Raw genomic sequence first — 24721 nt, 5'->3', positions numbered from 1 at the left:
TTTGGTAAACAGAAATGGTGCAATGCGTGTACTTCTGCTGAATTTTATTACCACTTTACGCTCTAGTGATTGTTTTTTTGAAGGGCATGATAGTTTATTTTAAAAAATTGTACCACACTGATCATAATGAGCAGCATACACATTATGATGGCTTTTCTCTTGGGTATTAATATTGCAGTATTTTTGTATACTGAAATGTTTCAATAGGACCAAGAACATTAGAGATATAAAATGAACACTAATAATGCTGGTGTCCTACCCTACAGAATTAATTTAAACCCCTTATGAATCAGTGGCATTATAATGTTATATAGTTATGAAGAATGAAAGTTCTCTTCTAAATAGGCAGCATAAACTTATACTTCCTTTTTCTTTAATCTTTAGTTTTTATAATTTAAGCTATGTCCACCCTTGTCAAAGCACAATCATACAAGACACCTCAGGTAATTTCCATGCTACCATTGCACAAGTTTAGTGATTTTTACTTAAACAAACAAAAAAAAATCAAACCAATGTCAAAAAAGGAGGCAAATAAAACTGATTTTCCAATCATTTGTAAGCGTAGTGCATATTTGTCCAACACAGACTCAAACTTAAATTAAATGCTGTCATTATAATCTCCAAACTTCTGCAATAAAATTAATATATATATGGGTTTTGTTTATGGAACTGTATTTTGCAATCAACAAGCGAAAGTTACTTTTTAAAGAACAATATATTTGGTTACAGTTCCACATGTTGGTAGTAGAGACAAAGCCACATGATGTTAAACCTGGCTCTAAGTTACCTAAGGTATAAAATTTCGATCAAAATTATGATACTCTGATCTTAAAAAATTCAACCTATGTGAGATTACTTTTTAGAGTAAATGTGCTGTTGAGTAATCATTTCAATAATCTTCTCTTTGTATGACTGTCTGCAAATTGACCCTTTTCTTTAATCAATGTGACTCGCCAACATTTAAAACTGACTTCTTTACTTCTGTGTTACCATTTTCTAGTGATTATTTTTGAAAAATATAGCTGCAGGAGGCTGAAACGACTTAGATATTATTCCCTCTACATTTTTTGGGGGGGGGGCTTAGATGGAGTTACATTTGGATTAAAGGTGATAAGGAATATATTGGTACTCATTTTCTGTTGGAATGTGACTTTTACAAAACTTAGCTGGGGTACAAGACCCTACTTGACCTGACTTCTGTCTCTGTCTAAAGTCACATCTGTACTTTGCCTGTCCCCTTACCTTAATCGTCAAGACTTTACAAATCCTCTTATGTGCTGAGCAGTCTCTCCCCGTCTCTCTTGGTTTCTACCATCTCTTTCATCTGGAATATCTTCCCTCTGTTTGTCTGTCTGGGAAATCTGACTTTGTTTTAGGTCTAAGATGAAGTTTCATCTCCTATCTGAAACCTTCCCTGATTTTCTTCAAGGCAGACTAGATCACTTCTTCTTTTATATATTACTTATTTAATCCCATGTCAGTCTCTGTGAGGGAAAAGATAGTGTTTTAGATTCTACAACTCAGATGCTTAATACATTGTATGGTCCTTGGTAGATGATTAATAAATATTTGCTGAATGAACTAACTTAGAAAATCCTAAGGGCTTACAATTAAATTTAACTGGATTAGGGAATAAACAGTATTATTGGAACCTTTTATTGGCTTCATGTTCATTTCACTTAATGCTCTTGGAAGTATTTCTAAACCTAGATATTCATTTATTCTACAAACATTTTTCTCTAGGTCCCAATTTTTATGAGAATTAAAAAGTTAAAATAAACATTTTTTTGGATTATTTATGTGACTTTTATTATCATAATAACAAGGAATAAAATTTTTGGAGTGAAATTTTATCATCTTACAAAATAGGCATCCAGTTTTTCTTTCTAGGCTTACCTTTCATTATTCTCTCTCAGGCCTCCAGGCTGATACATTACATGGTATTCTCAGAACTGCACTTTTATTTCAGTAGTATTAATAAGCAAGTAGATATGAGCTTGAGTAGAAATTAAATTCTCAAATATCTCAGAATCATCTAATATCATTATTTAAGTTTTCTTACTCTTTTCTGTATTTCTACAAAGTAACTTATAGCATTTGTTACTAATCTACTTCAGAATCCTGTATCAAAGTTTTCATTAATTAAATAATACTCGGTGGATGGAAACATTTCTACCCATATATGGTTCAAACAGCTTTGTGCTACTAGTTCTTTAATTTATTCATTTATTCCTTTCTTCTACCCTTTGATAAAAATATCTGTGTTTTAATAATTAGATTCCTTTATATACAAATTTATTCAGTATTAAAACAACAAAGCAAATTCTCTTCTTTTACTAGGAAAGTAACATTCAATAAATAAAAAAGATGAAAAATAGTAAATTACATGTACTTTACCCTAACCTCATGAAAGAATGTAATGCCAGTAACTTAATTTACATAGCTCTTCAACACACATTCTTTTTTTTTTTTTAAGTATTGTTGATTTACAATATTATGTTTCAGGTGTACAACATAGTGATTCAAAATTTTTAAGGATTATACTTCATTTAATGTTATTATAAAACATTGGCTTTGTTTCCCTGTGCTGTACAATATATCTTTGTTGCTTATCTATTTTAATCCTATACCCCTATCTTGCCTCTTCTCTGTCCCCAATGGTAACCACTAGCTTGTTCTCTATATTTGTGAATCTGTCTGTTTTGTTATATACATTTGTTTTATTTTCTTAGATTCCATGCGTAAGTGATAACATAGAGTATTTGTCTTTCTCTGTCTGACTTATTTCACTAAGCTTTATACTTGGTCCATCCATGTTGTTGCAAATGGCAGAATTTCATTCTTTTTTTATGGCTGAATAATATTCAGTTATATACCGCATCTTCTTTAACCATTCATCTATTGACGGACGTTTAGGTTGCTTCTATACTTAGCTATTGTAAATAATGCTGCTGTGAACATCAGGATGCACGTATCTTTTCAAATTAGTGTTTTCGTTTTCTTCGGGTATATTCCCAGGAGTGGAATTGCTGGATGATATGGTAGTTCTGTTCTTAGTTTTTTGAGGAACCTCAATAGTGTTTTCCATAGTGGCTGCACCAATTTACATTCCCACCAACAGTGCAGGAGCGTTCCCTTTTCTCCACATCCTTGTCAACATTTGTTATTTGTAGGCTTTTTGACGATAGCCATTCTGACAGGTGTTTGGTGATATCTCATTGTGGTTTTCATTTGCATTTCCCTGAAAATTAGCAATGTTGAGCATTTTTGCATGTACCTGTTAGCCATCTGTATGTCTTCTTTGAAAAATGTCTATTCAGGTCTTCTGCCCACTTTTAAATTGGGTTGTTTGTTTTTGATATTGAGTTGTATGAGCTGTTCATATGTTTTGGATATTAACCCCTTATCAATCATATCATTTGCAAATATTTTCTCCCACTCAGTGAGTTGTCTTTTTGTTTTATCAGTGATTTCCTTTGCTGTACAAAAGCCTTAAGTTTAATTCAGTCCCATTTGTTTATTTTTGCTTTTATTTTTTTTTGCCTTAAGAGACAGAGCCAAAAAATATCGGTCTGATTTATGTCAGTGTTTTGCTTGTGTGCTCTTCTAGGAGTTTTATGGTTTCGGTTCTTAAATTTAGGTCTCGAATCCATTTTGAGTTTATTTTTGTGTATGGTGTTAGGGAGTGTTCTAATCTCATTGTTTCACATGTAGCTGTCCAGTTTTCCCGGCACCATTTATTTATGAGACTGTCTTTTCTCCATTGTATATTCTTACCTCCTTTGTCATAGATTCCACACACGTTGTTTTGCTTCAAAATCAAGTTATTCATATTACTCAGATACACATTAAATGAAGAATGTCTAGTTAAGGAAGAAAGATGGGATCTAAAGAAAGAGGGAAAGATGGCTTATGTCATTGAAGTCCTATTAATGAGAGTGAAAACGTCATTAGGGTCTAATACCGTCTTCCTTAGAGTAGCTCTTCCCAACATGGCCTGTAGTGATGCTAAAATAACCTGTAGGAAAGAATTATGTTGGATTTAATCTTGGCAGGATTGCTTGCCACAGTTCTGGATCTTATTTCAACAATTGATTATTCCCTACTGTACTGTAATGTTTCCAGGAATTTTTATCCTGTAGATAGAATTAACAGTTTTTACATTCACACTCTGAATTCTCTACTGTTGTTCCATTCTCATCTGCCTTGCTTTGATCATTTGAGAAAGAGATTTTACTTCTTAATTTCTTCTTACTTCTTCAGATGAAAGAAGACCATAGCTAGGTTTTGAAAATTATCTCTATTCTCTAAGTCCCCCATTAATTTCTTTAATTCATCTCTTTCCCTTATAGGGAAAACAACTTTCTTTCTGTGTTAGATATCCAAGTTGGGAAAAAGGGTAGTTTGTGCCCAGGCTGATGGTTGAGTCATGGTTGCTTTCTGTTGCCAGTTCTGAAAGTAAAGAAAATGTTTTCCAGAGAATTTTTTTCAGTTGGCATTTGGAAAGATTTAGAAGCAGAGTTACACTACATTTTCTGCAGAGGATCCATAGAGGTTGGGCAGTAAAGTGAAGCTTCAGTTTTCAGATTGCTGGAAGTGCCAAAACCCACTGTATAGCCAAGATGGACAGAAGAGGCCAGGCTCCAAAACCATCAGTATCTGTGTTATGCTTTTCTGTTTTGGCTTTTTACCTTTGTGTTTTAAAACATAGCATTCACAGAAAAGGTATTCATAATGTATGTATGTACAATTTAAATAGTAAAATAAATATCTGAGTACTCTTCAGCTTAAGAGAGACCTGTTACTAATGTTAATTAGTTAATGTTGTTAATTACTTTAACCAGACTTTATTGAAGACTTTGTTAGGTAAATCTTTTAGATTTTATTTCATTTACAGATTGTGTCAAACTAGTATTAATATCTTATTTTCATGAAGGAGCTTCCTATTTGGAATATTTTTACAATAATTTCAAATGTTTTAATAAAGTGATGTCAAGTGTACCACAAAGTGATCGCTAACTAAAGCTGCTCATTTTCTGTCTTGTGTCTGAAAAGCTTGTGATAGGAAGGATTCTTTGCTGAGGCCAGGGCAAACCCCAGCCAACAGTACTATGCATTTCTTATTTCTTTACTATAGATTCTTTCTTTTTGCCCTGTAATAGTTTCTTTCTCTCGCTTGATTCTAGCCTAAAAAAACACCATGGGTATATCTTTTCTCACTTCAGTTCTTGGGAGTAGGACTTAATGTTTTATGCAGTTCTGTGTGCTGAGCTTACAGTATAGTGCTTAGAACATCAAAATGAGTAGGCAGTAAAGGGAGGAGTATGCTCAGAGATCTGTCACTGGGTGGCGCTGAGCATCAAAGTCTCATTGCCCCATCAGTTGTTTTTCAAGTGCAGTATGAATCCTTGTCATTACTTGGAAATTCCTAGTAGGCTGATAGCAAGTGTCGATTTATCCTTTTGTTGCACAACAGTTTCTTCCAAAAAGCTTTATTAACAGTGGTGGGTGGGTTAAAATGGAGCTTCTGCTGTGTTAGGATGAGAAATAATTAAGATTTGATTGGAATATGAATCCTATCAGTATCCAGAAATATGAACTTAGGTTGGATCCTTCATTTTAATTTGCACTTTAATATAGTCAGTACATAGGTAACTAGAGAATATTTTATGGATACCTTTGTTAAATTTAAATTGCAATTCTCAAAAGTAAAAATCTAGACAGCTTTTAACTGATAATAGTTTATTTTAACTGGTATAGTTCATTATATAAAAGTAAAAGTTTTTTTTTTAAAGAAAAACATCTTTAAATCAATAGCAAACATCAGAAATAGCTACACATAAAGGTTTATTTGGGTTTTCTTAATGTCACTAAGAAAAAAGGATCATTTTTGGTTTTAATCTTTAGTACTAACCATGTACTAGATATAATATTAAAACTTCATTAGAAACAGCCACATTCAAAGACCTGAAAGTTAATGACCTTGATTTTGTGATGGTATGTTACAGAATAATATTGTTGCGATGAGTGGAAAAGCACAAATCTCTTTTCTGATTGCAGACAACCTACAGAACATTAAAAACTCACTATATGGGTTTCAAACTTTTTTGACTGCAGCCCACATTAAGAAATTTATTTTTATTCATGCCTCAGTACATATACAACATGCAGCCTGTAATAAAGTTTCATGAAACAGTACTTACCTGTATTAGCTATGATACTCTGGTAAATGAAATTTCCTTTTATTAAAAAAGTTCACCCAGGTCCACTAAATTGTTTTATTACCTACAGTTTTCAATACCCTTGATATTTAAAAATTGCTTTCCCATGTACTAAGATTGACTTTAAAATGCTGCCACTGGGGCATAACATAAAATCTTTAATTAATTTTTAAAGTTCCAAGGATTCTGGCTTCTGTTTTCTGTTCTACTTGAAACAGGTAAGTATGGCTTTGCATACAAACACAGATTTTACCAGCCCTACCACCAGAATTTTCTAATGAAATAAATACAACTTATCTTTAAGCCTAAATAATAAATAAACATGTACATTTGTAATATGCCATAAATCAAAAGGTCAACGCTCTCAAACATAACCTAAAATAAGAGACGGAAACATGCCTTTGTACCACCATAACAAATGTCACAAAATTTCAGCTTTGAAACCATATACTTTTCCCGATTTTTCTTGGAACTTGTTATGTACTTAATTTTTTGTTTAAAGAATAGAATTCTTATCAGGTTTACTTCTTTGTTTCTCTATTATAGAAAAGAATATAAGGGTGGGGCTTCCCTGGTGGCGCAGTGGTTGAGAGTCCGCCTGCCGATGCAGGGGGCACGGGTTCGTGCCCCGGTCCGGGAAGATCCCACATGCCGCGGAGCGGCTGGGCCCATGAGCCATGGCCGCTGAGCCTGCATGTCCGGAGCCTGTGCTCCGCAGCGGGAGAGGTCACAACAGTGAGAGGCCCGCGTACCGCAAAAAAAAAAAAAGAATATAAGGGTGGAGCAAGGTTAGAATGACTACTGGTAGTCTAAGCACAGAGAGAGAGGAAGTGACATTGACACTTAACATGAAGGAGAAAACCCCGCTAGGGTCCAGTAAAGCATGTTCATGATGATCCCCAAGTCACTGGAAAAGGTCAAATCACATTTGGTGTCTTTTAATTGAGACAGCTAGGAAAATGGAAAATGTTTTAGAAAAATTTTTATCTACAATGACTGAAGTAAAATTTTTGGCATGTTTTTAAGGGGGAACTAAGCAATAAATATAAGGAAATTTCATTTTTGTGGCATATATCTTTCTGGGTAAGACTGGGTAATAGTTATCTTAGTTGTAGTTTAGTTTGATTAAACAAGTATTTATATGAGAGAGATTCTTGTAGGCTTGAGATATATACCAATAAACAAGGTAGTTCCTTAAGAAACATGAAGTCTGGCATTCATAATGCTCTAAATGTTATTTTTCACATCTCTTTTTTCAAGATAATGTCAGGCTTAGTTTTCTGATAATTAACATTTTTAGATGTTAATTATCTAAAGATAATGAAAAACGATTATGAAAAGATGCATGAAAAAATTGTCTTTTGTTAATTTTTAAGGCAATACTTTAAAATATAAATATCATAAATTTAGATTTCTAGTATTGTGATTTCCATTAAGGCAGCAGGATTTTGGTTTTATTATCTTTTTGAGAACAAGGATAGATTAGTGTACATTTATGTCATTAATGAACTATGGACATCTTGACAGTGCAATCAGTTTTTTCTTCTTACAATGCCTCTTTTATTAGTGTTTTACCAATTCGTCCAGTCTGGAAATAAGATGAGTTACTGTGTCATTCCCAGGGTTCCTTTTAGAACGTGTCTTATTGAAGCCTCTTCCATTAGCAGTCCGCTATCTTCTGGCATACTGGCTATTTATAATAACAAGACAGCAGTCCCATATTTCTTTAAAACTCTTGGTTAGGTGCTACCTGGTCTATGTAATTTAATTGCAGCTCATTTGTTGATTAGATGTAAACTAGTACATTTACCACTATTTGAGCTAATGGCTCCCTAATCAGTTCCCTTAAAAAGGCAGATTTGTAGTTCAATTCAGAAGGCCTTTTCATGCAATTTTCAGTGTTGATGGCTGTTTTAGAATTTAGGTTTGTTAACTGTGCCCGCTTTTTATTTATGAATCTTTGAGTTCTTTGCCTCCATCTGACAACGTGTTTGAGGTTGCATTTTATGAATGTGAAACCTTGCACATGCATACTGAATGATTTAGGTCTTATTTCTGCCTCATGTGTTTTTGAAAATACCAGCTGCTGCTTAGTTCAAAATGTAATTTAATTTGACTGACACATGATTTTTATAGTTCATAACATGGATATATTTTCCTTGTTTGTATTCGTAAGCCTGTTGATCCATATGTTAATGTGTTTCTTTTATTTAATTTCTTATTTTAAAAATCAATAACAACAACAAAGACCTTGGGGAAGCCTTCTTGTTAAAATTTTGAAAACATGTTTCTATTTTTTGTAATTCACATTTGTGCTTACAGAATTCCTTCCTATTTTAGTCATTTTCTATTTAAGTAATTTTATTATTTTATTAGAGAACAGCTTTTGATATTGATATAATTTTATATTGTATTTATGGAACCAATTGCATTTTGGATGTGTGAAAGAAACAGTTTTCCTCAGCTGCTCAATGCAGTTTTAAGAATATAATGACTAGATTTAGTTACATAGCAGATTGTTGTAAATCCATTAATTTACATTCTTAACAATTTGCAGTTCAGAAAGCCTCTTGTAAAATTGATGATTATTTTGTCCCTTCTTACTGGAAAATTTCACACATAGACTGCAGACGATTTAAGGACCCCATGAAGGCCTGTTTTGTAAATGGGAAGGTATATATAATGTGTAAGTACGTTGTAGGAAGGGGGACCCCTTCCAGGGACCAAGAGTGGGCTCTTGTCTAACACTTGGAAATGAATTGTCTGAAGAGACACGTGCTGACAAAGCAAGAGACTTTTTCGGTGGGGGGAGTGCCTGGGTGGAGAGCAGCAGGGTCAGGAAATCCAGGAGGACTGCTCTGCCGCGTGGCTCACAGTCTCGGGTTTTATGGTGATGGGGTTAGTTTCTGGGTTGTCTCCGGCCAGTCATTCTGACTCAGAGTCCTTCCTGGTGGCACATGCATCGCTCAGCCAAGATGAATTCCATCAAGAAGGATTCTGGGAGGTTGGTAGGACATGTGGACTGGCGTCTCTTCTCTCCTTTTGACCTTTTCCGAATTCTTCCAGTTGGTGGTAGCTTGTTAGTTCCGTGTTCCTTACCAGAATCTCCTGTTGTGAGATAACTCATGCAAGTGGCTATTACCTTGCCTGGCCAGGGTGGGCGGTTTCTGTCAGTGCTTCCCTAACAACTATAAGGCACTATGTAAGATAACAAATTGATATAAATACTAAGCAGGAAGCAGTTATATGGGTGCTTGGGGCAGCATGTGGAACAGGGCATGGAACAGGACAGGCAGGCTTCATGGAGGTAATGGAATTTAAAGGGCTGATTAGGTGTTCAGAAGACAAAGCCTATTCCAAGCAGAGATGATAGCATGAGCAGATAGGTTAGAAAGCACTGGATCTGTTTGGATATCCATGAGTGTCCAGATCTCTGAGGATAGTGATTGTTTCTGATTCACCTTTGAGTTCTGCATTGTGCCCAACACACAATACCTTACTTGTTATGCAAATTCAGCAAACACTGAATTGAACTATGTTTCTTTACATACGCTTTATCATGGTTCCTGAGACCACCTACCCTGTATCTTAACATGTTGTATCTTTGCTCACAAATATATATTTTTCAGGGAAACAAGTTAAATCATGTAATTTCAATGACTTTGTGTATTAGTTGGCTTTAAAAAGAAATGTAAAACTTAAGTTTTATATTAGGAGAGAACAACTTTTGATATAAATTTTATATTTCTTAAATTGTATCTCTGGAAACAGTTGTTTTCTGGATTTGTGAAAGAAACATTTCTCCCTAGTTACTTCGTTAGCTTTTTTTGGGAACAGTTAAATGGTCATTAAAGCATCAGATAAACTAATAGCAACCCCAACCAAGTATACTTTTGTTTTAATGAAAGCTAAGTGAAGTCTGTTCTGCTATGATAATATAATGAATAAATAATAGGTTAATACATAAGTAATAAATAAGAAATAAAGTTTAGAAGCTATTCTATTCTTCTTGAGAGATTTTTTTTTTCCCTCCCCTTGGAAAGCAGTAAAATCTACAGAGGAGAGGCTGTGGAGGCTGGCATTTTCTTAAATTTTCGTTGTATAACAAACAAAATCCACCTAAAAATAAAACATGCACACATAGGCAAAAATTAGTAAACTTACTTTTTTGATTATTGACTTTTCTTTGCATGACTGCAAAACATTCCTTGTGACAATTTTGTTGGCTGGTTGGTTTTCTTGCCGTTTTTCCCAACATTAGAGCAGTAGGTCCTATGTTGGTGAACTATTTATGCTATTTTAATTCATTAAAAAGAAAACTGCCTTATTTTCTCTCTTGTGTTTGTAATGTTATAATATGAGCTATTAATTTAACCACATATTTTATAAATTTTCTCATTCTAGTAATATGTAATGAGTGCCTGTTCTGTCAGGATATTATTTCATAGGTTCTGTAGAGACTATAAAGATGAACAAAATATTAATTCTTTGAGGCACTGCAGATTCAGGGGTTTTTTGGTGATAGGATAAAAATATCCTGATTAATGCACATTATTGTCTCTTTCAGAATTCCAGCTTTCATTTATGAGGTAGTTGTAGAGAAGTCAGTGGTAATGTAGAAGAGAATTTTACTCTTACCTGATTGGGGTTGAATACATGAGCCTCATTTTTCTTACTTAGCACTCAAATCCAGTCTGCTGAACACTTGGGCATTCCTTTTACTCTCAGGAACTCGACGTTTTGGGCTTTCCCTTACTCTTTGGAGCTTGACTCAGGTCTTATCTTTATTGAATTATGGTAGAATTTTGAATCATTATTATGCTGATAACTAAAACAGAGTTTCAAGGGTTTCTTACCATATTAAGTATCCAGAATTATATGTATATAGTTTTCAGAGTATTCAAAAGTATTTCAAGCATTCAAAACTATTATATATATATATATATATATATATATATATATTTGCATACCCAATTTTCATTTTATTTAACCAGTATGCAAATAATGATCTGATCCTTCATTTTTACCAAACAGTCCAAAGGAGTTAGGTCTGGGTTTATTTTTATTTAAAACAGATTGTTATTTTAAAAGTGAGGTGTGGTAACGTGTGGATACTTTTCAGATCTTTCATGTAAGAAAATCCTTCCACACCTCTAGCCATATTCTTATGGTGCGAAGCTTACTATTTTGGAGACTAGTTTTAGGAAAGATTATATAGCTAGTAGAACCAAAGTAAGCAACTTCAAGCTGGAGTTATTTTTAATTTTTTCAAAGCTTTAGAAAGGACTTTTAAAGAAAATCATTGATGATCATGCTAATAATAAGAATAGCTTTTATTTGATTCATTTCTATGTATCAGGCATGGTATTAAGCATTTAAAAAATTATTTTACATACGTGAAAAATATTGTTGCCATTCTCATTTTAAAGTTGGGGAAACTGAGGATTAAGGAAGAAAAAGAATTTGCCCAAGTTTAATGCACTTGTAAGTAGCAGAGGTAGATTTGACTTCTCAAGGGCTGACGACTCTCAAGAGCCTGATCACAAGTCTCTACCTCTTTAGAGCCAGACAGGTTTATTGCTTTGGATCCTTTTGGTTTGGTAGCTTGTGTCTCTGTCCTGTATTTGCCTCTCATTTCATTTAGTACCATGAGTGAAATCAAGAAGATATCTAAAGAAGTCCTTGATAATCAATTGTAAAACACATTATGTTTCAAGAACACACTTGAGATCTGTTCTTGTATATATACATAATCTAGTTCTAGTTGTATGTTATGGGCTCGTTGATTTATGTTTGCTGAAGTTGAGGGGCCTTATGACAAAGCACTTTCTTCCTCATATCATGACTGTTTTCTGACTTGCAGGTTTTAAATGCACAGAGAGCAGGATACAAAGCAGCCATAGTTCACAATGTTGATTCTGATGACCTCATTAGCATGGGATCCAACGACAGTAAGTACAGGTATCACTTTTCTTCTCTCCTGTTTGACCAATCATTCGAAACTAAAACTTACCAGAATTTCTTTTATTTTATTTTCTGTTTAAAAAGCAAAATTTCTTCTCCATCAGAAAGATAATTTCCAATTTATAATCCTCTTGGGATAATTTTGTTCACAATATAAGTGGAATTGACTTGTTCTTTTCTGAAGTTTGTCGTTGTTGCTGTTGTTTTTTAACCTATGTGTTTCATTTTATAGGATGTATTGATATTTTGGTAAAAAACCAAAGGAAAGCCAAAGCTTTAAATAAAGATAAGCATATTGAGTTAAGGATGCCATAGGAGAATTTTTGTGATTTATTTAGAGATTCACAAGGTTAAATTTTAGGATATGCAGAAATACTAAATAGCTACTGTATTCTTATGGAATTTCAAAGCCACATACTTGTGCTCTCTTAATGCCAGTTGGTTATTATTACTCCCTTAACATATATTGGCATGCCTGTAGCTTTCCATTCAAAATGGGAATGTCTTTCCTTATTCTTTACTAAATATTAGCTCGTAGGGAAAATGAGCCAATTTTAATGAAATAACTGGCTTTAATCAGACTGATTTTTAAGCTATATCCTTTCACTTAATTTAGTGAGAGTGTTAAAGGTGTCTTTTTATGTTAATGAGACTACTTTTGGACTCCACCAAAGGATGGGGCTGGTTGCTAGGAGAACTAACCAGGTGATTAGAAGGTTGGAACTTTCAGTCACACCCCTCGACCTCAGTGGCCAGTGGTTTAATCAGTCATGCCTAGGTAATGAAGCCTCTGTAAAAACCTGAAAGGACAGGTTCAGAGAGCTTTTGGGTTGGTGGAAGCGTGGAGATGCTGGGAAAGTTGCACTCCTGGAGAGACCATGGAACCTCTGCACCCCTTCCCATATACCTTGCCCTATACATCTCTTTCATCTGGTTGTTCCTGAATTATATCCTTTTATAACAAACTGGTAATCTAGTAAATAAAATGTTTCTTTGAGTTCTGTGAGCTGCTCTTGCAAATTAATTGAACCCATGGAGTAAGGGTTGTTGGAACCTCCAGTCCATAGCTGGTGGGTGGGTCAGAAGCACAGGTAACAGCTTGGACTTGTGGCTGGTGTCTGAAGTGGGGGATGGGGATTCTTGTGAGACCGAACCCTTACCCTGTGGAATCTGATGCTATATCTCCAGGTAGACAATGTCAGAATTGAGTTGAGTTGTTTGATGGTCTGGGAAGATCCACACATACATTGGCAATTGGGTTCAGAGCCCAGGATACACTAAATAAATACACTGCCAACATTCAGGATTAAATATTTTGTTTTTGTTTTCCTTTTAGTATATAACAATAATACCTCTTGTTATTAAGTTGAATTGAGTCATATATGCAAGAAAGAGTTTGCAGCAAAGAGCAGACCTAAAGCTATGGACTGATATACTCCATTGGAATGTATTTAGGACTTTAAATAACTGCATCCTCAATAGGAAATATTTTGGATTCCTTGACCAAAAAAATCTTTTTATAACATGAGACAGTATTTTTTGTTGTTGTTGAGTTGAACTCTTTTCCTTCTTACCCCTAATTTAATCTGGGGCAAAATTACAATATATAAAAAGTAAAACTTAGTGATAAGTCCATTAGTTAATTTCTTTATATTTTAAATTATTATTTTAATCTTCTAGCTGATTAAATCATAACTGTAGAATGCATGAAGTACCCTTAAGAGGTTCTAGCATTTCACAAAAGTTTTGATAACCACTGTTTAGGAATTAGAGGACTTGATGAAGGGATTTTACTTATCAAATAAACTAGTACTGTTTTACTACAGATTTGACACAGTTGTCTTCTCTTCCTTTAATCGCCTCCCATAAAAAAAAATTATTATCCTACACAGTACCTCCCAGGCTAGTCACTTTTGTGACCTGTATACATTACTGGCAAAACAGAAAGTGTACACACTCTGAAAATAGGCCTGAATTCAAATGTGAGCTCCTACTTGTTTTGAATGTATAATTTTGAGGAGGTTACCTACTCTTTGTGTGTTTTGCTGAAGGCCTGGGCCTAGGTTATAGCAACCCTCAAGACCTTCTCAAGGGTTCTGGGTTGAATACAATGATTAGTATTTGTAAACTATTTTCTCTTTTGACACGCTTTTCCTAAGAAATTTGCAAGATGAAAGTGTCAGTTCCCCATAACACCTGTTTTGTCTTTGTACTAAAACCTTTTTGTGATTATCATATCAGTCCCTAAGGAAAGTGTGCTAAATATTAGAAGTAGCACATGACCATATAATCCTGTTGTTGCTATGGAAATGTTCCAACTGAGTTATTATATTTCAAAGATTGTTCAGAATTTTGGTTCTTGACTTCATTGCTTGGATTACTTTCCATGACATTTTGCTTTGTCCTTGAGTGTGTATGTGTTTGAACATTTCATATATCCAACATGTTGTAAAGATCTTTACCATTTTCATCTTTGCTGTTACTTGGTAGAGGAAAGGAAAGCACAGATTTATTAAAAGAAGCATGTATCTATCCCTCTTTTTTAGGCTTAGATCATAGCCACATGTGTTCCCCTAAGAGCAGAGGTTCTAATATCTGGACACAAAAGGAAGTTTTAAAGGCCTCTTGCCAACATTTCACACAGGAATGTATCTGTTTCTTATTTCAGCTAGGACATAGGATGGATTAGCTCAGTGAGTCAATCACATTTGTCATCTTCAGGAGGCAGCAGCAGAATGTGGTGGGGAAGAATACAAACTTCAAGACCAGGAAATGTGGGTTTATTCCAAGTTAGTTGATATATGAACTGACCTGTACTGCTGGAAAAGTTACTAACCTTTCCAGGCCCTTTATTTTCATCTGTAAAAGTGTGAATAATTTTAATTTTTATTTGACCTGACAAGGTTTTGAAGATCATATGAAAGAAGGTATATGAGAAAACCCATGCCATAGCAGAGTGGAAAGAATCTACATTAGGAGTCTCAGCCTCAAGTTTGGGTCTAGGCTGTGCAAATTTCTAGCTGTATAAGTAGGGCAAGTTACCAGTATGGGTTTGTTTCTTCTCCTTTTTTCCTTGCTTTCTGCCTTCAACAAATATTTTTTGACAGGCTACTCTGCATCAAGCAGTCTTTTAGGCATCATGACTACAGCAGGAAATGATAGTTTTAAGGCTTTGCTCATACTTTTCATTGAGGTAGCAGAATGCAGTAGTTAAAGAGTATGGTTTCTGAGTATTGCCTTACAAGGTTTGAATCCCACCTCCACCACTTACCAGCTATGTGACCTTGGGAACATTACCTAACATCTCTATGCCTCACTTTTCTGATATGTTAAATGGGGATGATAATAGTACTCAACTCACTGGTTTGTTGCTTATGACATATAAAACATCCAGAAGACTGCCTGGTTCTTAGTAATTATTTAATGGTTATTTAGCTGCTATTATTATTGCTGCAGTTATTATTATTGTTATTATTGCATTCTAGGGTGGAAGAGAGGAAATGAACACATAATCAAAGAGGTATGGTATATGTCAAGTAGTGGTAAGTGCTATGAAGAAAAACATGCCAGGTTAAAGGGATACATAGTGACAGGGATGAGAGGAGGATAGCTATTCTAGATAGGGTGATCAGAGAAGGTTGCTATGAGGCTTTGACATTTGAGCATAGGTCTAAATTGAGAGGCTGAGCCGTGCAGATTTTTCTAATAGTTAATTATGTTTGTAGAGGAGGGTATTCCGAGGAAAGGGAAAGGCAGGCAATTTGCAAGTGCTCAAAGATAAAGCATACTTAGTGTTTTCAAGGTGTGGCAGAAAATCACAGTGGCTGGAGTAGAATGAACAAGGGAGAGAGAGAGTTGCAGGGGATGAAGTTGGAGAGGGAGCCAGGGACTAGATCATGTTGGGTCTTGTGGGACTTTGGGATTTGTTTTACATGGGTTTTAAGCAGAGGTGTGAGGTGATCTGACAGATTTTAAAGGATCACTTTGGTTGTTCTTTGGAGAATAGACTGAAGGTGAGAGATGGGCAAGAGTGCCAACTGAGAGACCAGTTAGAACATCGGTGCAGCAGCCGGGCAAGAGGCGATGGCAGTTTGGAGTATTAGCGGTGACTGTGATGGGAAGTGATAGAATTATGGATATATTTTGAGGTTGATAGGGTTTGATATAAGGAATAAAAGAAGGGGAGGAGACAAGGAAAACTCCAAGATGTTTAACTTGAGAAACTAGGTGAATAGTTAGTTACAGAGATGAGAAAGAGCAGAAGTAGAACTGATTAATGGAAAAGAGATATTGAGGATTCCGTTTGAGAAACATTAAGGTTGAAACATCTGCTAGGCAGTCAAATGGAAAAACTGAACCAGCAGTTGGACGTGTGCGTCTGGAGAGGTTGGGGCTGGCTGCTTCAATTATAATCTGTCTGTGATATGATAATACTACTTGGCACGCATACTTCACAGAGTTGTTTTGTGGATCAGAATTAAGATTTCGTGTTTTTAAAGTATTTTGTGAACTAAAACATTTGGTTTTGTTTTCAGTAGATAAATGATGTTGCAGAGTCTCCAGGATGGCTGTTTATATTTGTGTACATCATTTCCCCCTTCTTAATCTTCTGACTAAAGTGAGGAGCTTTTAACATCTCATTAGATATCATAACTCAGGGAAGTTATGTTGCTTCCAATAATTCTAAGCCAGTAGTTACAAGCCAAAAATTCCTCCTCGAGTTTATCAGAGTATCTTCATGAAAGCGTAAAGCATTTTACAAAGGGTATACAATTCCAAGTTTTAATTATCAGATAAATTAAAATTTAAACTTATGTGAAAGAGAAAGATCTCTTAGCATGACAGAAAATATCTCCCTAAAATATATATGGTTATATAACAGTACCTCTGTAGCTATTAAAAATTATGAGGTAGGTATTTATTTATTGACATGACAGGATATCTGAGGTATACCACTGAGTGGAAAAAGCCTATACTTTTTCCCCATTATTATATGATCCCATTAATACAAAAATTTAAATATTTATTGATCTTAGTAATATAAAGATAGTGATTAAGTGTTCCTCTGCTAACCATTTTCGTTCCTTCCCTCTTAGGGTTTATATGATATGGGCATGTGTGTATGTGTGTGTGTGAGAGAGAGACAGAAAGAGAGAGAACGTACGGAATGATTTTATTTGCGTATATCCAAACAATCTGAAAAGGGAAAAAAAAATGTACTCTACTAAGGCTACCAAGATTTTAAAACTTTAAAACTTGTCTTTATAAGAATTAAAGAAAAATACATCAGTGGTTGCCGAGGTTGTGGTGAGGGTTGACTGTAAAGGGGCATGAGGGAATTTGGAGGGATGATAAAACATTTTTTATCTTGATCGTGGTGGTGCTCACATAATTGTATGCATTTGTTGAAACTTAAAGAACTGTTTATATTGCTTCAAATGAAAGCCTTGCCTTTGGGTGGGAAGGATTATGGCTGTGTTCTGTTCTTCTTTACTTGTATCCACCCCCCTCTTTTAAATAAATAATTAATATACATTTTTAAAAGAAATGTAGAACAAAGTTGTTGTGAAAAATGTAACAAAAGCAAACAAATGGACTTCCTCTAAAGCCAAATCTGTTAAAATAACTCACAGTTAAAAATATGGCTGCTTTTTCTATACGAAGAGTAAGATGATTTTTTTTATTTCTCGAGTACTGGGTAATTTTTGCAAAGTTCTTTTTTTGTTGGCATTTGATTTTAGTTTTTTTACCATAGATATAAAAGTAAACTTTCGTAGGACACGAATCAAAACACAATGCTTTATCATGAACTCCAGGCTTAGGAGGAAGTAGAAATTTACCCAGCTTCCCTATCCTGTGCCCTTTCGGAACTGTCAGCCCTTCACTCTGTAAAGCCTTAGATGTGTGGTGTCATTTTTCAGACTGTTGTAAAATGGTCTTTTCTTACATTCTTTGGCTTACACCTCTCGTGGGAATGGGTATGTAAACAAAAAGCTTTTTTCACTTTTTCATTTAGGAATTAAGTTATGAGTGGAAAAAACACTTAACATTTCTTCTTCTTCTTCCTTTTCTAATAGTTAATTATGTTTGTAGAGGAATAAATCAAATAAATCAAATGGAAATAATCAAAATAGGAGTTATATTTCAATCTCAGGACTATTGAGGTAGTGCGGTAATGTTATATGCAAAATGTTAGCTTTTGTTATTGTAATAATGTTTCTCAGCCATTTTGATGGTGGTATAAATATGCAATCTGGAAAACCAACTAATAGATAATTCAAGTTGATTGTAATTATTTCCAGTTGTATTTGCTGTTATTATGAAGAAGGTTAAGTTGATTTTACACTAAGTATGGGCTTTGAAGAATAATTTTATTATTGTTTTATACAGTTGAGGTACTAAAGAAAATTGACATTCCATCTGTCTTTATTGGCGAATCATCAGCTAATTCCCTGAAAGATGAATTCACATATGAAAAAGGGTAAGTAATGGATATAAGAAATAATCATGTAGCTTAAAATTATTGTCTTTATTAGGGTAGAATTATATAAGATTAGTTGTAATCAAAGTTCTGTTTTAGAATGTACTCTATCGTGCTAAATTATATCTTCTTAAGGCGTGATTTTAAGACTTACTGTATTGTACTGTTTGTTCTGTGTATGATTGCATATTGCAAATACATTTATGCTAGAGAGATTAAGCCATCCATGTTACTAAAAAGATAAAAAAACTTTCCCGTTTATAGTTTAATCAAAGCATTGGTATTTAGAAGCAATGTGATTTACTTTCATTTTTTCGGCTGTGTTGGGTCTTAGCTGCAGCACGCAGGATCTTTCGTTGGGGCGTGTGGGCTCTGTAGTTGTGGCATGTGGCCTTATTTGCCCCGCAGCATGTGGGATCTTAGTTCCCCGACCCGCGTCTGTCCCCTGCATTGGAAGGCAGATTGTTAACTACTGGACCATCAGGGAAGTCCCTGATTTACATTTATATGATACTTTTCATTAAGACATGTTTGTATTTTATTAAAAAGAAATGTTATTTTATAAACAAAGAATCCAAAACACAGTGTGTTAAGTGACTAACTTTTACAAACACAGAAAGTTTGTTTTCAAGTTTAAAAAGTTTGATTTGGAATTAGAAACTTCTTATGGAATTTCTCCCCCAAATCTCATTACCATGGTAACAAATAGACTGAAACTAACTTAAGGCACAACTGTCTTATCTTATATAGAAATAGTGCAATTAAATTAACACTTCAGAGCTTCTTCCATGAAACAGCTCCCCAAAACATAGTGGACAGGAACAGCCTTTTGACTAAGAGGAACAATAACAACAGTATTAATAATAAAAGCAGTAGTATTTATTGAGGAATTAGCAAGTGCCAGGCACTCATGAAACGAGGCCTTTACATTTATAATTCTCACAACAACCCTCTAGAGGTTATTAATTATCTCTTACTATCTACATTTGCCAAAAGAGGAAACTGGCACAATGAAATGGAATTCTAATTATTTGGGGGGGGAAAATCCAGGAATACTTGAGTTTGGATATGAATAAAAGAGAGGGAAAGATTTTTTGTTTATGATTTTTGTCATTTTCCCTATACAGTTTTGATATTTAAAATACTGTTCACATATTCTGTGCTCAGAAAATTTTTATTAAGTTAGGGAATATAACTTTGGATGTTGTGTTAAAAATAGTTAGGCAAGATGCTATTTTGTCAGCCATATTTATGTAGTTAATGGGAGGTGGAGAACTACTACTTGCTTTTACCTCAGTATTATTGCTTCATTTAGAAAAAGTCTGTATATTTTAATATGTATTTTAAAGAGTCTTTTTTTGTTTTTAATGGTAAAGTCATATCTTTTTACATTAAAAAAGTAATACATACCTGCTGGTAAAATGTGGAAAAATTCAGAAATATAAAGCATTTAAACAAAAGTCCCTATGATGCTATTCTCTAACAACAGCTGCTGTTTTTTAAAAAGCTTTTAATTTTTTTCCGCATGTTTGAATGCTGACATTAATTAGGGATAATGTGCTCGTAAAACAGTACCATACAATATTTAGTATTTTGTAACATACTTTATTTACTTAATATTTAGACCCTTCGCATGTTAATGCAAGGCCACAAAATCCCTTATCCCAACTATTGGGGACAGATGTAACATGGAATTGTAACATTTTCAGATTTTTAAGTTATGTAACATCCAAATAGGATTTGAGGCAGCATCCCATAATCACATTACATATATATCTGCAATAAATGTATGAGTATTTTATCATGTCAGTTAGGTTCAGGTTGACTAGCAAATGAATTGCAAACATTACTTTTTAAAGCTTTTTAGGTTTCAGAATTGTGCTTAAGGGATTGTGGACCTGTACATACTGATTTGCCTCATCCATCTGCTGGCTGGCTGGCTGGCTGGTTGGTCTGCCTGCCTGCCTACCTGCCTACCCACCCATTAATTTATTCTACTGTTTAAAAGTAGGGAGGTGAGTAGAATGAATCTGATCCTTCAGTTTCAGAATTATCAACTCATGGCCAATTTTGTTTGGACTGTCCGCTCTGAAGCGCCACCCGCCACTTTTCTTCCCCACACCGTGATCATTTTAAAGCAAGTACTATATATCCTATCATCTCAACTGTAAATATCTCAGAATATATCACTAGAAGATAGGTTATATATAAAAAATATAATGATATTATCATTATTTTACCTTTTTTTTTAAAGTAAACATTCAATATCAACCCATATTTCAGTCTTTAGATTTGTTTCTGAGCAAATCAGGGCATGTGATCACCCTATTTTTAATCCATACACTTGCTATGCCTCTTTTTTTTCCCTAGTCATCTATTTATTGAAGCAACAGGGTCATTTGTCCTGTACAGTTTTTACCACAGTCCAGACTTTCCTGACTGCATCCATGGTGTATTGCCTAGAGTGTTCCTTTGTTACTTATTTTCCCTGTAAATTGCTTGTTAGACCTAGAGGTTTGTTCAAATTCAGCTGTGTTTGGGGGGCCAGGAGGATAGGTGAGGCAAGAGTAATTTATGTGTGTTATTATGTATTTCCATCAGGAGACATAATATTTGGTTCTCTCTTTGCGAGGGCAGCAATCATTAATGATCATTGTCTAGATCCATTAGCTCTTTAGGATTTGCAAGTAATCTAATTTTATAATTCCTTCTTCATTTATTAGCTGAAATACTTCTATAAAGAGGACTCACACCTTATCAATTATTTGATTACCTTGATGTACAGTCTGTTTAGGAAAGATAGGATAAACATTTGATTGTTTCCCTTTATTTACTGTTTTTAAAATGATTTGGTTTGCTAGCATGTTCCAAAGATGATTGAATATATATATTTAAAGTATTTTTTTGAATTTTTGAATTTTATTTATTTTTTTACACAGCAGGTTCTTATTAGTTATCCATTTTATACATATTAGTGTATATATGTCAATCCCAATCTCCCAATTCATTATGGGGGTTGGATAACAAAACAGACAAGGCAAGTCCTCCTGTGTCAACAGAGGGGTTAGGAAATTAGAGATTACTGTTACTGTTAGATTATTATTGAAGTTAGAGTTTAGGCCTAACACCTGGTTTGAACGTAGCCTGGGAACTCATGCAAAGGAGAATGAGACACTATTTCCTAGGTTGCTTAGGACTCTGCTTCAATGATGGAGTCTTAGCTGCAGAGCACATGGAATGTACTATATTGAGGGGTGGACATGGAGGTAGTATGGGAAGATTCTTACTAAAAGCTGTTTAAATATCTCCTCCTTCAAATACAGATTGATCTGGGGTTAGGACAGGGATGAGTCTGCAGCCTCAGCTGTGGGAACCTGGGCAGAGGGAATAGAAATAAAGCTGGGAGACTGATATTCTGTTGTAGTTCTCCACCCTGTATCATCGCCGTCACCACCTTCACCATTAGCAATTTGGTTAAGAAAACGCAGTAAACTATAAGCTATCTCGTTTATATAGCCTGCTGTATCTCAAACCATTTTAGTTTACTGTCAAGATATATTGTGAAGATCTTTAAAGGGTCTGCAGTTGATAGACGGCTCTAAGTATCTTAAAAGCTCAGTGTCCGTATCTCTATCTATATATAGTTTAATCTGGCTTCTAAACCCTAACAGTGTTAATTTATAGCAGTTTGGTGGAAGTAGTTAGGGAGGTTGCAGAGGATCAGTATCTCATTGAAAGGCTCTTCTACTTAAAAGTGGCACCATTTGTTACTGTAACTCAGCCGTGGCCCTGGGGCAGTTTCAGAGGGTTTGTACCAAGAACGGGGACATTGTTTACAGAGCTGGCCTCATGCTGGAAGAGATGGTATCAAATAGAGCAGCCCAGGCTTGCTTTTCTCTTTTTTATACTGATGATATATCAGTCACTTCAGTATTTTATATAAAATTACAAAAATGCATATAAACCTTTTGTCATTCTGCTGGAAAGTGAAGTAAAAAGCTACTTTTAGCAATCTTAGCAGTTTTTGGAAAATATTTAAATTATTGGGGGAAATTCCTGGTATTATCTTTTTTGTTCTTCTTTTTGTTAAAGATTGATAGAGCTCTTTGGATGTGAATAAAATTGTTAATAGCATGAAGACTTAAAAATCGCTTGGGAATAGAAATAATTTGTTTTCATGTTATTTTTCTTGAGTGCTAGGGCATCCTAAGCATTTCTGCGTGGGGGAAGGAGTCAACTTGTTTTCATTTCCTTTTACGTTGAGAATTTTTGTTTTGCATTTAACCCTTGTGTTATGAAGTACCTGGAGTCACTACTTAAAAAACCAGCCAGCAGTGGGTAGCGAAGTAGTGTTGCTAGCACCATACTAGTTGAGTTGCACAGGAGTATTATGGAGAAATCAGTCATCTCACTGACCATTATACAGACCCTTCCCTAGACTGAGGGTATTTTCTATTGCAGGATTTTGCTGCCATGTAAAATTTGCTCACGCAACACAGATAGTGTGCTTATTCTGTTCCGTTTCATTTCATGAGTCCCGGTGAATTTTTATAATAGCAGTATTGTATGGTTAATAACCATATAACCGTATTAACCATGGTTAGTAACAGAGGAGAATAAATCCTGTGGTACTTTCTACCCCCCTGTCCCCGCACGCAACATACACATTTTTGTAGGTTTTTTTTGTTTGTTTGTTTGTTTTTTCATTCAAGCTGTGGAGAAGGTTGAGAAGAGAGAAGCTACAACTCCTGTGAATTCTGTTGCCGGTTCTTTCATTCCATATCTCACAGATGAGTGTGGAGTACAGGGGTTATATCTGTTGTACTTGGTACAACAAGCTCATGTGAAGCATAAAGGGAACGGGGAGTATATTTTCATCAATAGTGGCTCCAGAGATTTTTTTCATGGGAGGAACTGATGAACAGTGATTTGGTTGGGGAGGGGGTTCTTGCTGGCATGCTGCCCGAGGCACTGCCATTTTTTAAATGCTGATTTTGCATGTAAAATATGCTAACTTTTACCCAGGTTACTAAATTCAGTAAAGACGTGTTTCCAGGATGGACACAGTAAGTATTGATTGGCTGATTTCCTCTACCCAGTCTAAAAGTTTCTTTTAATTATATAGGCAAATTATTTTGGCCGGTATGTAAACTTGACTTAACGTTGGAAAAAGCATCCCTTAAATTATTAGAAATCATATGTTAGAAAATGAGATGTGTCTAGTGGATTGAATTGTAATGTCTAAATGCCTTTTAAAAATATTTTTGTTTTCAATTAGTATCATAATTTGGCAACTTTTAATACTTCCCAACTATTAATTTTTCTTTTCTTCCAGGGGCCACATTATCTTAGTTCCAGAATTTAGCCTTCCTCTGGAATACTACTTAATCCCCTTCCTTATCATAGTGGGCATCTGTCTCATCTTGATAGTCATTTTCATGGTAGGTAAATTAATTTTAAATACTTTTTAAAAAATAGTATGAATGGCTCTGAAACACACTGTATAGAAGCCTTACATAAAAGGGTACGTATTGTATGAGTCCATTTATATGACCGGTTCTGGAAAAGGCAAAGATAATCTGGGCAGAAAAAAAATCAAAACAGTGATTGCTTTGGGGGGCTAGAGAGGGATGGGGAATTTACTCAGAAGGATATAAGGGAATTTCCTGGGGAGTGAGAGTCACGTTCTGTATCTTGAGAGACGTTTGGGTTGCGCAATGTCCGAATCACCAAATTCATCATAAATTTTTTGCATTTCATTGTATGTAAATTTTACATAGAAAGAACTGGTAAAAAAATGCTAAACTCTTAAGTAATGAGTTTATATGCTGAAGTATTTGAGGGGAAGTATACTGATATCTGCAGCTTACTTTGAAATGCATTGTAAAAACTAAAGAGAAAAAGATGTATTGATGGGTAGATAGTGGGATTCTCTTAGGGTTTATAGAAGAGGTTTCTAGAGGCTACATGGTGTGTGATATCGAAACAAACTGAATGCAGAAGCAGATATGAGAATCCCTCTGTATTCTATTAAGATAGATATTAAAAGAGATTT

General features: G+C 34.7%; 1 protein-coding gene across 3 annotated transcripts in view; it reads left to right on the top strand.

Moving 5' to 3' along the window:
• RNF13 (ring finger protein 13) overlaps nucleotides 1-24721 on the top strand; it is a 139062-nt gene that overhangs the window by 72121 nt on the left and 42220 nt on the right. For 2 of the 3 annotated variants that reach the window (XM_029214043.1, XM_029214042.1), the window contains exons 5-7: nucleotides 12085-12172; nucleotides 18576-18666; nucleotides 24002-24107. In XM_029214043.1, the coding sequence (XP_029069876.1) occupies nucleotides 12085-12172; nucleotides 18576-18666; nucleotides 24002-24107 (285 nt within the window). Of the gene's footprint in view, nucleotides 1-12084; nucleotides 12183-18575; nucleotides 18667-24001; nucleotides 24108-24721 lie in introns of all 3 variants that reach the window. The other variant, XM_029214044.1, reaches the window with a different exon arrangement.

The sequence above is a fragment of the Monodon monoceros genome, unplaced genomic scaffold (assembly GCF_005190385.1).
Source record: "Monodon monoceros isolate NGI ecotype Baffin Bay Population unplaced genomic scaffold, NGI_Narwhal_1 Super_Scaffold_11, whole genome shotgun sequence".
In the NCBI taxonomy this organism is placed as follows: Eukaryota; Metazoa; Chordata; class Mammalia; order Artiodactyla; family Monodontidae; genus Monodon; species Monodon monoceros.
Note: the sequence above shows the minus strand (reverse complement) of the source record. Positions and strands in the feature narration are given on the sequence as shown.